Genomic DNA, 15,177 nt, shown 5'->3' with positions numbered 1-15,177 from the left:
GAAAATAGATAGTAGGACTTTATTTGCCTATCTGTCTTGCAAAGTGTCCCCTCAAACCATGGTGTTTCATTCATAATGAAAGATTTTCTAAAAGTAATGTCTAGCTAATTTGACTTTTCTTCTCAGCTGGTGGTAGATTCTATAAAGCAGAGAACTGTGGGTATGATAACTTTTTACTTCACTGAGAGGTAATAATAATAATAATAATAATAATAGCTGTCATTTAATGAATCTCTGTGTGCCAGGCTATACATGCATGTAATTTTTCATCTCACAACACTCTGTGGTCACTGTAAAAATGAGAAAGTTGGAGCTGAGGAAGATGTGTTCAAAGCTATTCAATTAAAAGGCTAAACTTGGGATTCATGGCTAGATATTTCTAATATGCACCATAGCACTCTGCAACTTTAAAGCAATTTACCTGATTTTTATAAACATACTAAAGCTTATCTATGAACATGCATGTGGTCCTTGTCAAATCTTGGGAGGTTATGCAAGTTGATACCTCTAATCCTGCCACCACCTGTTTTTTAAAAAGGGGGGGACATATGCAATTCTTTCAACAATCAAGATTTATAAAAATAAAAAATAATAATAATAAATTGCACACCTTTGAAATGCTTGTGGCATATTCTTTTTAAAAAATATATATTTTATTGATTTTTTACAGAGAGGAAGGGGGAGGGATAGAGAGTTAGAAACATCGATGAGAGAGAAACATCAATCAGCCTCCTCCTGCACACCTCTCACTGGGGATGTGCCTGCAACCAAGGTACATGCCCTTGACCGGAATCGAACCTGGGACCCTTGAGTCCACAGGCCCACGCTCTACCCACTGAGTCAAACCGGTCAGGGCTGGCATATTCTTTTGAATGACCCCTATAGATGTGCATCTTTGTTTGAGAGGTAGGTTTGATATTTGCAAACAGCCAAAGGATTTAGAGTCACATTTAGAAAAAAAACAAACACATAATAATATCTAGGGCTAACTCCATTTGGGGGACATAATTGATTAAATTACTTATAAATGCTTTATAATAGGAAACATCTATGAAGATGTTTCCTAAAGAGGGATTTCAAGATGCCTTCAGCTTCATCACTAGGTGACATCTTTGGAGATAACCACTTGGAGGAAATTCTCTTCCTTTGCATGTTAGTAAATCTGGACATTTGGAAATACAGTCCGGGGGCCAGGGGGAATGAGGTGTAGAAATATAGATTTTCCATGTGTGCATACAGGAGTTAAAGCACGCAATAGCAGCATGTGAAATTGCCCATAGTAAGCATCTAGTGGAGGGGGCGGACAGTCTTAGAACTCTGGAAAGAGTCAACTTTGGGTGGGTAGAGACTCTAATGTCAGTAAGATACCCAGGAAGATAAAAATATGAGAAAACGGGTCAGCTGGAAGTTCTGGACAGTAGAGGGAGAACCATTTGGAGAAAGATGGGATGTTAACAGCCGGGATTCCCAGCCTGTCTGTTAAGGCCTGAGTAAAGGCACAGGACGAAGAGGCCTGGGAGCAGGGCAAGGAGCCTGAGTCCATATACACTAAACATGTGATCCATTTCAAAATTCAAACATATGACAGTTTTTCAAATTTATATAGGTGCTTTGAGTTCACCATTGTATTCCCTGGAGTTGGCTCCAAATCCTTTGGCTCCCTTTTACGATCAAATTTACATGGTAAGCTCTAGACGTGTTCTTGTGAGGAGGATATTGAAGGGAATGTGCTCCAAGTGTCAAAGCACTCTACACAGTTCATTGTACCCAGCACAGTTAATCCCATGCACAAATTTATATATTTATCTCTCCAAATTGACAGGGAAACTCTTTAAAAGCAGGAACCATATTCCCCAGAAAGTAGCATTCTAGGTTTCTTGATATTACTGGAATGTCCAGAAGATAGGAGTTTACAGTCATGAACTTCAAACATCCAACCCCATGATGGGGGTTCTCACAATTTACCTGGAAGCTTGACTTTCATGTCTACTGCATAAATATTTCCCGTCTCAAACTTTCTACCATTGCTTCATTCAAAACTATATGAATGGCTGGTATATACCAAGCACTCTGCTAGAAACGATATCTTTCTGGGCATTTTACCAGTATATAACACCTGTACAGGTAACTTCTGGGATGCCTGAGACTTCACTGCCGAGGGATGCTAACAAAAACAAACTACCATTCACCTTTCATAAACTTTTAAAAGGTTTTATTGAAAAAAAACGCCAACTTTATTGAGTTACAATTCATATACCGTGCAATTTGCCTTTTAAAGTCTACAGTTCAGTGATTTTCAGTTTATTACAGAGTTAAATTTGAGATCATTTTCATCGCCCTGAAAAGAAGCCCTACACCCTCTAGCAGCCACTCCCCAGCCTCTGGTTATCACTAACCCACTTTCTGTCCCTATGGATTTGCCTACTGCACATTTCATGTAAATGGAATTATATAATATGTGGCTATTTGTGACTGGCTTCTTTAATTTAGTATGTTTTCAATGTTTATCTATATAATAGCATGTATCAATACTTCATTCCTTATAAGAATGAGGCTAAATAATATCCCATTGCACAGATAGATATATGACATTTTTTTATCCATTCATAGACATTTGGATTGTTTCCACTTGGCTATGAAGAACAATGTTGTTATGAACATTCATGTACAAGCTTTTGTATGGACATATTCTCATTTCTCTTGGGTATATATGTAGGAGTGGGATAGGTGGGTCATGTGACAACTCTATGTCAAAGTTTCTGAGGAATTGACCAGCTGCTTTCCAACAGCAGCTGCAGCAGTTTACATTTCCACCAGCCATGCGTGAAGGTTAAAAGGTTTACATTGTCACTTACTATATATTCCAACAAAATCAAGCCATGTATTTTTAACTTGATATTTTCACTTTAAATTTCACTATCCTGATAACCATCTTGCACTTTCTAAAGCAAAAGATGCACAAGATCTTCTCTTCACTGTGATATTAAGTGAAATGATACTCCAATAGTTTCCTGTTTTATTTATTGTAGCCAAGGAGAGATGGTAGAAGCAATTACATACCTGAAGAAATTTGTGAAACTGGCAAGAAACAATTTTCAGAAGCTAGATGTTGTGAAAGCAAGTACAATGCTTGGTGACATCTACAATGAAAAAGTGAGTATATGTGTTTCTTGCTTATGGGGGAAGAAAAAGTAGCTCTAAAATTCTATTCCCATTGTATCCTCACTTTCCCCCATACATTGTGCAGAATGACCCCAGGACTGCGGCACTTAGTTGATGCACAGGGCAGTGACTGGAGAGAGAACCATCTCTTTTTTTCCTCTTCCTCCAGGACCTGAGTGCCATGTCAGGCACAGTCACCACAAGCTGCCAACCTTGATGCCCATCTTCACAGCCAATGCAGGTCCTAAGTAATTTCAGATGTGAAGGTCAATTAAAATATTTAAATTCAAAGGAACTTCATTATAATAGTTGGCTCTCACCAGCTTACACTGACATTGGTGGCTCTTGCTCCAAATTCTCGTTATACTAACCCAGCGGTGAGGCCTCTGCTAGGTCCCACAGGAGAAGAAAGGACAGACCCAAGAGCAGTTCTGAAGGAAATATGCAATTCTAGCAGCAGATTGATTATGGGAAAGAAGAGAGAAAGACAAGAAAAAAGTATAAAATAAAAGTATCTCATTCAAGAGGCCATTACTAGTGAAATGCAGGTCACACTTTACTGTTAACTTTCCATGTAGCACTTACCGTTTTCTTATTTGTGACGTTTTATTGTTGCTATTGTTGTTTAATCTGGCTGGAATGAAAGCTTAATGAGAACAAAGAGCATATCTGCCTTGTTTATTATTTTACTTCAGTGTCTAGCAGAGAACCCGGCTCAGAGTTGGCGAGCTAAAAATTTAGTTTGCTGAGTCAATCAATAAATTTATAACCAATTTTATATAACTGAAGAGTAGTCTTTTCTCACTTCTGAAATCCTAAACTTATGTATTTTATTCTTGTACAATATTTTGGCAGTTTGAAAACTTGTAGTGAATCTTTAAGAGCAAATCTAATGGTACTCGTCAGTCTACCTTTTAAGGCCTTCATCATATGATGAAACCTTTTCTGGTTTCATATATTCATGTAATGTATTCTAATAATAATTTCTAAGAAATAATATTATTATTATAAGGCCACAGTACAAAACTATGTTTGGAAAAATGGAGTTTTCTCTCATTGGTATAGTGTTATTATAATTAAAATTAACATATCTTAAAAATATTCTTTATCTTAGATCAATTCTCTTTTATGTAGTAAAATAATCCTTTTACTACATAGTCCTGAAAGTGGCCACCAATCCTGCCCTCCTCAGATGATCTTTTTCTGGACTGACTGTTCATTGAAAACATATAATTAATACAAAGTGGCCAAATGAGAATGTTTTAGGGAAAATAACTTAATGAGATTTCTCATTCCCTAATAAGATCAGAGAATAATCACATAGTTAAAACAATCATAGTTCCAACACTGAAATAGTAGGGAAAATGTGTACGAAATTATTCTTCCTTATTTCTGAGAAAATGCCCATTTGTTCTGAGCTTGAGATAGAGTAACATTTTAGACACCAAAAAGGATCTAGTAAGAATCAGAATCATGCTTGAAAATTCTATATTATAGTGTAATAACACAAGCTTTGTTTCAAGGCCTATGATGTCATCAAGACCCTGTCCTGAAATTGTCCACTAAGTGCTTATCAGTGATATTTATTACATTAAATGAAGTTCTTGTCTAATAAGATGCATTCATGAAATGCATAAATTCATTTATATATTCTCAAACTCATACTTAAGATTACCAGGATTAGCTACTAGAATCTTCTGAATTTTATAATAGGATAGGGATTAACTGATAACAGAAATGAACTATCAAGGTTAGACAGAACCTTTGGAGAATAGATTAAATTTAGATATTAAACTATTAAAGAATTAAAATTCTGGAAATATAATATACCTTAATGATGTCTCATTCCAAAAAGGTATGTATAAAAGCACTTCCATCTGAGAATTAATGTATTTTATTGAGTGTTTTAAACTAGAGAAATTACATTAATGCCAGTTTTATGACAGTTGTGTGTCTAAAGATTGAATGCTAGGCACAATTTAAGGGAAGAATAATTACCTCAAGAGTGGTGAAGGCCTGGGGTGAGGGGTGGGGGCGGGCTAGACGGAGTCAATGGGGGAGAAAAGGGGACATATGTAATACTTTCAAAAAATTTTTTTTAAAAAGAATAATAACCTCATTTTAATGCTCCTATTTTTAAGGGAGAAAAAGCACTTGTTAAATAAGATCTAATAAAAATTGTAGGCACATAAATACTTACACTGGCAGCTAGCTCACCTCCTGATTGTAAACTTGTTTCATTGCTGAATTCCCAATGTGTGGTATGGGGCTGGTATATAGTAGATGGCCAATGAATAAATGGATGAATGAATGAGTTTGTTTTAACATAAATGAAGTAATATACCAAAAAATTTCTGGAAATTCATCTATATGTTAATTATTCCTGGTCCCTAATTTTCCTGAGCCTCTCACCTAAAACAATAAATAGCCTAAAGCTCAGAATTATAACTATAACAATAATTAGATATTTATACTTCTCTTTTTAAAAATAGAAATATTTGGCCTGGCCAGTGATACTCAGTGGTTGAGCGTCAACCTATGAACCAGGAGATCATGGTTTGGTTCCTGGTCAGGGCACATGCCCAGGTTGTGGGCTCGATTCCCAGTAGTGAGTGTGCAAGAGTCAACTGATCAATGATTTTCTCTCATCATTGATGTTTCTATCTCTTGCTCCCTCTCCCTTCCTCTCTCTGAAATTAAAAACGAAACAAAAAAACACATTAGAAATAGAAAGATTTGGTCTAGTCATATATTTTCATATATTTTATCCTATATCTTTGATGTCTAGCAGGACAATCTATAATTTCAATGAATTTTATTTTCATGTTCAATATTTCTGTTGTTTCTCAATCATCTAATTTACTAATTGGCATATACATATCTGATAGTTTTGTTTCCTAATTAAATAATCTTATTCTCATATCAATTCTATTAGTCTATGTTTTATGCTTTGAAATAAGAGAAAGAATTGCTCATCTCAGCAAACAAAAATTATTATTTGTATAATGTAGAAGGATTTTGTTTAAATTGGCAAACCTAAACTGTCCTTGTGGGCATGTAACAGAGTGTTATATGTGCTGCTCCTAACTGTCACATTAGCCCTATTTCTCCCCCTCCTCACCTTGCCAGCAGCTTCTTTATTCAGTCAATTTGACTGCTCTCTGAACTCCAGTTACACAGACGTGCATAGAGTTGACTGTGCACTTTACCTGAACTGGTGTGTAGTATAAAGCTATTACTGTGGTGTTTTTATTTCTAATTCCTTCATAAAATATTGTGAGAGAATGACTCACAAAGCCATAACAAAACGTTCTCTCTTACAAGGGTTTCCTTTCGAAAGAGAATGCATGTAAGTTTTTGTGTATATGCGATAGAGAGTGAGGTGAGGGGAGGGGAGAGGAGAATGGAGCCCAAGTGTTATGTCAGTGAAGAAAGGAAATCTTGTTGCCTAGAGTTTTTATAAATATAGCTCAATTCTAAAAATAGCTTTCGTTGAGGAAGTTTTTAATGAGGATTTTCAGAAGACTTGGGGGCAGCAGAAGATAGTCTTTTCTCTGAGACTCAATTTCATCATTTGTAAAATAAGATTTTCTCATAAGATGACTTATGAAAGCTAATGACATACTATATATGAAGTCCTTGGCCCTGGCCCTGAGACTTCATAAAAGTTAGAGAAACATTATTCATTTGTGGGCAATCGCTTTTAGGAGGAGAGGTGAGGATGACAACAACAACAAAAAAGAAAAGAACAACAACAAAGACCTTTAATTTTTGTAATTTAAAATGTTGCAGAGAACTTGGAGAAGAGATGGACATTTAAATGATCATTTAGGTGGCATTAGTCCTACCAAGATCTTTTTTTTTTTTAATCGCAGTCAAGAATGGCATGTGCATGTGGTAGAACAAGACTAAATACTAAATCAACAGACACATACATCTGTCTTCACTGATGATTGCTTAACAGCTAGGCTGGAAATTATCTTGTACTGTGTCTAATAGCTAAAGCTAGTTAAAAATATTTCATTAGGTAAATCCAGTACTACAAGTAAGAAAATGCCATCCATATCAATGTGAATCGATTCATTCTTTTCCAAACTTTTTTGCTATCGTGTATGAGGTTAAACCATATAAAAATGCTACTATTTAAATATTTTTTTATCCAAAAAAACTTACGTTTCATAGAGTTCAACCTGATAGATACGGCTTTCTTAGTGAATTAACTTCAAGAATCGCACAATTAGTCATCCTGATGTTTAAAGAAAAACCTTGTTGTAACAGAGACCCTGCTTGCCATCACTTTCTTCCTGAAGATGAACTGCTATAACTGTTGAAAGAACAGTGTGGTACTTGTCAAGGTGGTAAGACATGTGAAATGGTAAACTGAAAATTAAGAAAAAATTATTTCTCTTATATCTTTAGGGACACTACAACAAAGCTTCTGAATACTTCCAGCAAGCTTTTGATACTACAGCAGAGCTAACAAATGTGCCTCTGATGGATGAAACCAAAGTTCACTACGGAATAGCAAAAGCTCATCAGATGATGCTGACAATTAGCAATTATATAGAAGCTGCAGATCTCCCCAGCCTTAACACCCTGCTCTCGTGGAAGGAGACTAGAAGGAACATTTCACCTGATCCAGTTATTGGTAAGGCATTGGTTTTGTGTATGTGTGTGGTTTTTTTTAAAAAAAAAAACACTTTAGATTTTACATCGTTCTTAATGGCTAAGTCATTTTCATTTGTAAAGGTTTACTCAGTCATTGGTGATTTTAATTACATGGGCAATTTTATTTGTTCCTTATGTGAATATTATATGTACTTTTGTGCTATCTTGTACCTTCAATTTTAAGGAAAGCATAACATCATGGGAATGATGCCTTCAACTTGATAAATGGCCATCCTCAAGCTTTTTGTTTTTAGACCAGTGATGTTCAATATTCAACAGTAAGTAGTGATCAGTTGTGAAGACTGTGAAATAAGTTGTTGTTTTTCTTAATGTTCAGTGTTGTGCCTTATTGTCAAGAGCAGGTGTATATAGATGCTGATTAATATTAAACTCTTACTGTTCTGATGGTAGTGAATTTTCCTATTTTTTGTCAATTCAAATTTGATATTAACTTCAACAATATTTGGTAGAAATTTCACTAAAATGCCACTTTTTTCCTACATATGTTTGCTGGTGACAATTAGTCAAAATAGTCCATTAAAACAAATAACTTGGTAGCAGAGGGTCAGTTTTGCCTGTCAACTTGACTAGGCTTTAGTCCTCAGTTAAGAATTTTAGATTAGGGTGGGCTTGTTTGTTTTTAAACAGTACTGCCTGTGACAGACCTTGGGTTACATGATTATTTGTTTGCAAGTCAAACTTTTCAAAGCAATATCTTTTAAATATTTTGGGATAATTCAAATGGCATCATTTGGAAAAAATTTGTAATGTGAAGCAGCATCTCCACCTTTGAACTCTTTTTTTTTCTTGTTTAGATAAAACAATAATCTCTCTTGATATTTATTTCCTCCATAGAATAAACAGTAAATTGGGCACAAATGAGTTTTATTGACTCTTTATATTAGCAAAATACCAATTACCACTGTCTGACCCCTAGTTATGAAGTAAGAATGGTCTCGTTCCAAATGTATGCACAGTAAGGAAAAACAAGAGGAAGTCTTTAAAAACAGAAGGCTTGTTGAATTTCAATGTTCTCAAGTGCCCCAAAATATTTATGGTTAACTATTGGTAATTATTGATAACCACTTTTGATCATATTTTGCTTACTTCTAAATGTTGTCTTGTCATATATTTGGGAGTTCGTTCTGTAGTGTGGAGTTAGCTCCCCTTTCATTTCTCATTCTTCCTTCCCAGGAGATCAAGTAGGGAAAGTACAATCCATCTAGTAGAATACTTGCTTTGATAAAAGGTTTGGCAGAGAGTAAGTTGAGTCGCTCATGTTTTCAAGTTCACCTTGGATGTACTTTAGCCATCACATGATGATCATGAAAAAAATACTCAAAACCGGCTTTTGATCAGAGCTATGTGTCTAATTGCTATAATCCGGCTTTTGACTTTTAAAAAATCTTATTTTACTTTTCTTTACTCTATAAAGCTATTTTTCTATTTTTTAATATTTTATCTCCATAGTTTTTGTAAGAATGCATTGTGTTCTAAAGGACTTGGGAATAGAACAAAAATGCATTTGAAACTATTATTCGGAGAGTAAAACCTCAGCTATTCATATGTTAGAGATGATTAAATTCGCCAGAGTGCTAAGAAAGTACACCCCCTTACTGATTCATTTGATCAAGATTAGAAATCTATGCATGGATGGGCGACATCATTATAAAAGTGAGAAATAATCATCATTCAGATTCAAATATAAATAAGTTAATTCTCATGCTATTAGGGTGTTTAACATTTTTAGGGGCAGTTGTTCTATATAGAAATAAAACCTGTATGACATTATCAACACAATTGCTTGTTTACAAAGAATATTTTAGCTCAAAGTACACTTTAAAGTCTACTTCACAATGTTTCCAAAATATTTCCTTAACCACAACTCTTATTATTCTTCTGTCTTCGCTCTGCTTAAAAACCTTCATTGGCTCCCTACTGCCTATAAATTAAGTACAAGCTTCTCAACCTTTTCTGACCACCTCTCTCCCCAGCTACCCACCTCCTCCCAGACACCTCACTTCCAGCCCCAACACTCCCGAGAAACATCTCACTGATTTTGCAAGGACCTTCTCAAATGCTAAAGTCTTCCCTGATTCCCCTCTCACTTGAATGTTATCTTTTCTCTCTGTTCCCACATTGAATCTCATTCATTAATCCCAAACACGTTTTGTCATATTTTGTATACTATCCTGGCCATTTCTTTAATTGCCTTATCTTCCCCCTGGGAATATGAGTCTCTTGGAAACAGGTTCTGATTCTTGGCATTCCCTACAAAAGAAGGCACATGTCTAACAACTGCTTCCTAGCAGGTAAATATTTGTCAAATTCAATGAGTATGTCTGTCTTAGCCATAAACTAGTTTGCACTAACCACTTTTAAAAACAAGATTCATAGTTTCCACCTCCTTGGAAAATATGAGAAAAACAACCCTATGATCCAACACCACATTCTGATTACCATGCAATCGCGTGAAAGCAGGACAACGCCAAGTATGAGGTTGACAAAATGCAGAAATATTATTTGGAAGTCTGAGCAGCTTTTAGGTTTTCAAATGTTGCCTTTCTTGTCAGAAAAGGCGTCTTTAATCTTGCTACAGAGGGGTCCCATGTATTCAGAAAAAGGCAGATCAAAGATTTGAAAGATACATTATAAAAGCTGTGCAGTTAGCTTCACCTCTGAGACTCACATCCTCCAACCAAATCATTAGCTCACAGAGCAGGCAATATTCTTTTAAGCAGAGGAACATGACCCCCTAAGGGAATAGAGCAGTGAGAGCACTCAGGTCTCTGGATGAAATGCAGCAGTCATTCATCAGCAATCCTCTTATCTTTGTACCCTTCAGAGGGAGCACAGCAACTATAGGAACCTTCATACCATTCTAATACTCCCAGGTATAGTTTGAATGGTTTCATATTCCTCCTTCCCTTTCCAATAGTTATATAAGAATAGATTCTTCTCCCAAATTTAAGAATTTAAAAGAAATTCAAATCTATTGCAGTTTAATAACATATTTCAAGCCTGACGCAATAGAAATTAGTTAGCTGTGGAAGGCTTAAGGGCCTGTGAATTTCTGTTTATTTCTCTAGACCAGTGATGGCGAACCTTTTGAGCTCGGCGTGTCAGCATTTTGAAAAACCTAACTTAACTCTGGTGCTGTGTCACATACAGAAATGTTTTGATATTTGCAACCATAGTAAAACAAAGACTTATATTTTTGGTATTTATTTTATATATTTAAATGCCATTTAACAAAGAAAAATCAACCAAAAAAATGAGTTTGCATGTCACCTCTGACATGGGTTCTCCATCACTGCTCTAGACTATAGTTTATTTTTCTTACTATAATTATTATCTCTACAATCATGAAATTTTTAGTAATGAAAAGCTATTTCATTTTGCCTTATGGAGATCACAGACCCAGATGTGGGACAGGGACACAGAAGCAAAAGCTATCTATTATCTATCTATCTATCTATCTATCTCTATCTCTGTCTCCCTTCCTCTCTCTCTCTCTCTCTCAAACATATCCTTGGGTGAGAATTAAAATGAATGAATGAATAAATAAATCTATACTAATAAAAGGGTAATATGCTAATTAGACAGGGTCGACTGGCCATCTTCTGGATGTCTGACTTCCTTCTGGACAAAGCCATGGTGGTGGGGGCCAAGGCAGAGGCAGTTAGGGGCGATCAGGCTGGTAGTGGGGAGCAGTTAGGGGCGAGATCAGACTGGCAGGGGAGGGCAGTTGGGGGTGACCAGGCTGGCAGGGGAGGGCAGTTGGGGGCATTAGGCAGGCAGGCAGGTGAGTGGTTAGGAGCCAGTGGTGGAATCAGGCCTAAACTGGCAGTCAGACATTCCCCGAGGGATCCCGGATTGGAGAGGGTGCAGACCGGGCTGAGGGACACCCCCCCCCCATGCATGAATTTCGTGCACCGGGCCTCTAGTACATAAATAAATAAGTCCCAAACATGATTTCTAGAAAACCCTATATAAAAATTACTTTACATTGTTTTTGCCATAATATTACAAGTATATTAACTTATAGTGAGGGAGTGAGAAAAAAATAAAGGTTAATGAGAGGAATCATATATAACCTTGTACAGAATTACTTCCAAGTTCCTTAGCTGTACTCTATAAAAACACTTCTTTAAGGCTTTTTAGGCAAACTCAATGACAGGATTAAGGCAACTTCAAAAGAGACAAGGTTGTGAGTATAGAAAAGGCATATTTCAGATGGGCCATCTTCTCGGACCATATTCCCAGATATTGTGAACAATCACTTTGAATCCCATTTCTATCACATCATAGATGGTGAACCTGGGTAGCTTTACCTTTTTTTACCTCATATCCAGGGGAATATGACAGTTTCTACCTCACAAGGTTGCCCTGACGGTCCTTTTGGTTGCCGACCCAGTGGCCATTGTCCAACTTCTTTCCTGCTAAGGGAATCCTGATTGTTCTCTTTCCTCTAGGTGACATGTCCTTAGGGGAGGTCAGGCGTTTTCCCATCCCCAATGGCTGAATATTACATAACTAGTGTAAGCCAGTCACTAAGACCTCATTACACTTGCCAAGTGATAGCTGTAGGGAAGATATGTGACACAATTCTAATTAATGATATAAGAGAAGAAAATCTTCTGAGGAATGAAGGTTTTATTCATTCTTAAAAAGGGACACAAGATGATGCAATTTCCTTTTTCCTGACTTTAAATGTCACGCGAATATATGATGCCTAGAGCTGCTTTAGCCAACTTGCCACCAGCTACCAAACTGATGATGGAGCAAGAAAGCCTGGAAGGAGTCTAGGTCCTTAATGAGCTCCTTCCATGCTAAATTAACTAGTCCTGTAATTTAACCACCTTTTTTTTTTTAATGTGAGATAAGTTTTTCTATTTCTCAAGTCACTTTTAGCTGGTAGGAGTTTTTTTGGTTGTTGTTTCTTTAAAAAAAAAAAACAGGTTAAAGCTCTAAGAGCTACGAGCACAATAACAATAAAGTGCCAAGCAGTGCTGACACATTATCTAGCACAGAGTAGCCACTGTGGTCGATATTGTAGCCCCAGCAGCTACCGCAACACCTCACACATAACAGTGCTCAAGGAATGCCTGAACTGTGGACTTTTTATTGAATAATCCTTTTATTTTGTTTTCAAGCATTAGGCAATATCTCAGAATCTGACATTCTCTCTGAATTTGAAAGATGTCCCATGATCTAAATTTACTTCCCTCCTCCCAATTTAACCTCTTTCCTAATTAGAACACCTATCCTTCAGAGGCTCGAAGTTCTGACCACTGTTAGGAAGAACTCACTGAGTGAACTGATTGACACCATACTGTGAATGGCTGAAAGTCTTTAACCTGTTCAGAGCAATTGTGATTTTTTTTTAATGTTTGAACATTGCCTATTACCAAAACTTAGGACAGTTGTAATGTAGTGTGTAATTGAAATCATTCAGGCACTGTTGGGCACAATAATTATGAATAATGAGGCCAACACAAAGATCTTCTAAAGTCTGGGAATCTACCCTAAAATTCAACTTCTCTAAGCTATTCCTGAATTCCAAATCTTTCCTTTTCAATATAAATCTATACCTATTTTTGAAAAAATTAAATCAAAACCTTATTAGAATTTTTATGTGACACATCACGTTCCCATTAAAGAAAGTGATGAAAGCTAAGGTCCCTCTCATCAGAAAAACACTCAGTTAGTGCATGGAGTATTTCGAGGGCTCTGGAACCACTGCGGAGGGCGTCGAATTCACAAGTGCTTACCAGTACCTGGTTCTTCACTCTTCTGGGCACATGGGAGATGGCTCTTCTCAGTCCCTGGAAACCAGGCCAGGGCTCTGGACACTTACCACTAAGTCAGAGGAAAGCCCACCTGAGAGCCTGCCGCTGGTTCTTGCCCAGCTGCAGTGAGCAGGGAGGAAGCCTCATTAAAAATTCTGGAGCCACAAGATTGAAGCAACCGGGATCGCTCACTGTGCAGGTGCGGAGCACCTGTTCTAGAAAGCCATTTATACCTCCAGCAGCCTTGTTGTGGGCACAGAATAACCTTCTACTGGGGTGAGCCATGGTGATTTTCAGAGTAGTTTCTTCCCTCAGCTTAATTGAGGCTGCCCTGACTCCACGAGCTTCAGGCCTCTTGACGATAGCCCCCTGGATAGCAGCAGTGGGAGCTCCAGTGGGAAAACTGTGACAGCCGCTTCTCTGTATGACAAGTCAGAAACTCTGTGTTTCTATGTTACAAGTCTGCCTGTGACTTTTTAGAGGCAGAGAGCCTTTGTGTTTTCTTCCATTTCCAGTCACACAAAAAACAAGTTTGCTAAGACAAGTTGAAGATGAAACATTAAAATATATTCTTTTTTAAAATATACTTTTTTATTGATTTCAGAGAGAGAGAGAGAGAGAGAGAAACATCAATGATGAGAAAGAATCATTGATCAGCTGCTTCCTACTAGGGATCGAGCCTGCACCCTGGGCATATGCCCTGACTGGGAATTGAACTGGGACCTCCTGATTCATAGGTCGACGCTCAACCACTTAGCCAGCCAGGCTAAAATATATTCTTTATAAGTGCTCTGCTACTGTCAAACAGCTTAAGAAAGATATGCATCTTTTCCATTAATCTAATTTAAGTTGATAGGTTATCAAAGTGTACTTCTAATACACTTCAAGAAAGAGCTTAGGGAATTGGATGTCTTCTGAAAATGATAAAAAATAATTCCAAACCTGAAACATGCTGAAAAAGACAAATCAATACTTCATTGCAGCCAAATTCTTAAGTAAAAAGGACAGCAGAATTTGAGCCTGAATTTCAAATTTCTTCCTTCAAATACAGTTCATCCATCTTCATATGCTTTCTACAACACAAGCGACAAGTTTGGCTTCCTTAGGAATCAAGTATTCTTCAGAAAACTAATGCTCACTTCATTGGGAAATAATAATGTAGCTCTAGATCCCTCGAGTTGAAAGATCTTTTTTTCTTTTTCTTTTTTTCCCCCCTCTGAGAGCCTCCTTCTCTATCTGCTGCCGTGGTTCAATAAAAGAGAATTCTTGATTGCTCAAACAAAAACTGTACTTCTTTTAGATTCTGCTCACAGTTCTTGGTAGCTGATGGTGTTACCAGTTTTAACTTTCCAATGTACACTGAACTCACCAAGAAAAATGTAGCTGAGTTTCTCTAATCTGGTTTAATTTCAATTTCTGCAATTGCTCATTTGAAAAGCTTATGAAAGGCTTGGTTGGTTGGTGCAAGCATAGCTGGCGCTGTTCCAGTAGAAGGTGAGGGTGGGAAGTTCTGGCAGAACCCTGTTGTCACCTGTTTATATTAATTTTATTCCCA

At 36.9% G+C, this 15,177-nt stretch overlaps 1 protein-coding gene across 4 annotated transcripts in view; it reads left to right on the top strand.

The window, feature by feature from the left end:
- Positions 1-15,177, top strand: part of TTC29 (tetratricopeptide repeat domain 29) — a 163,644-nt gene that overhangs the window by 102,671 nt on the left and 45,796 nt on the right. For all 4 annotated transcript variants that reach the window (XM_070417227.1, XM_070417228.1, XM_070417225.1 and 1 more), the window contains 2 exons: positions 3,030-3,153; positions 7,582-7,810. In XM_070417227.1, the coding sequence (XP_070273328.1) occupies positions 3,030-3,153; positions 7,582-7,810 (353 nt within the window). The remainder of the gene's footprint in view (positions 1-3,029; positions 3,154-7,581; positions 7,811-15,177) is intronic.

The sequence above is a fragment of the Myotis yumanensis genome, unplaced genomic scaffold (genome assembly GCF_028538775.1).
Source record: "Myotis yumanensis isolate MYYU_CA2020_CCGP unplaced genomic scaffold, mMyoYum1.0.hap1 SCAF_5, whole genome shotgun sequence".
Lineage (NCBI taxonomy): Eukaryota > Metazoa > Chordata > Mammalia > Chiroptera > Vespertilionidae > Myotis > Myotis yumanensis.
Note: the sequence above shows the minus strand (reverse complement) of the source record. Positions and strands in the feature narration are given on the sequence as shown.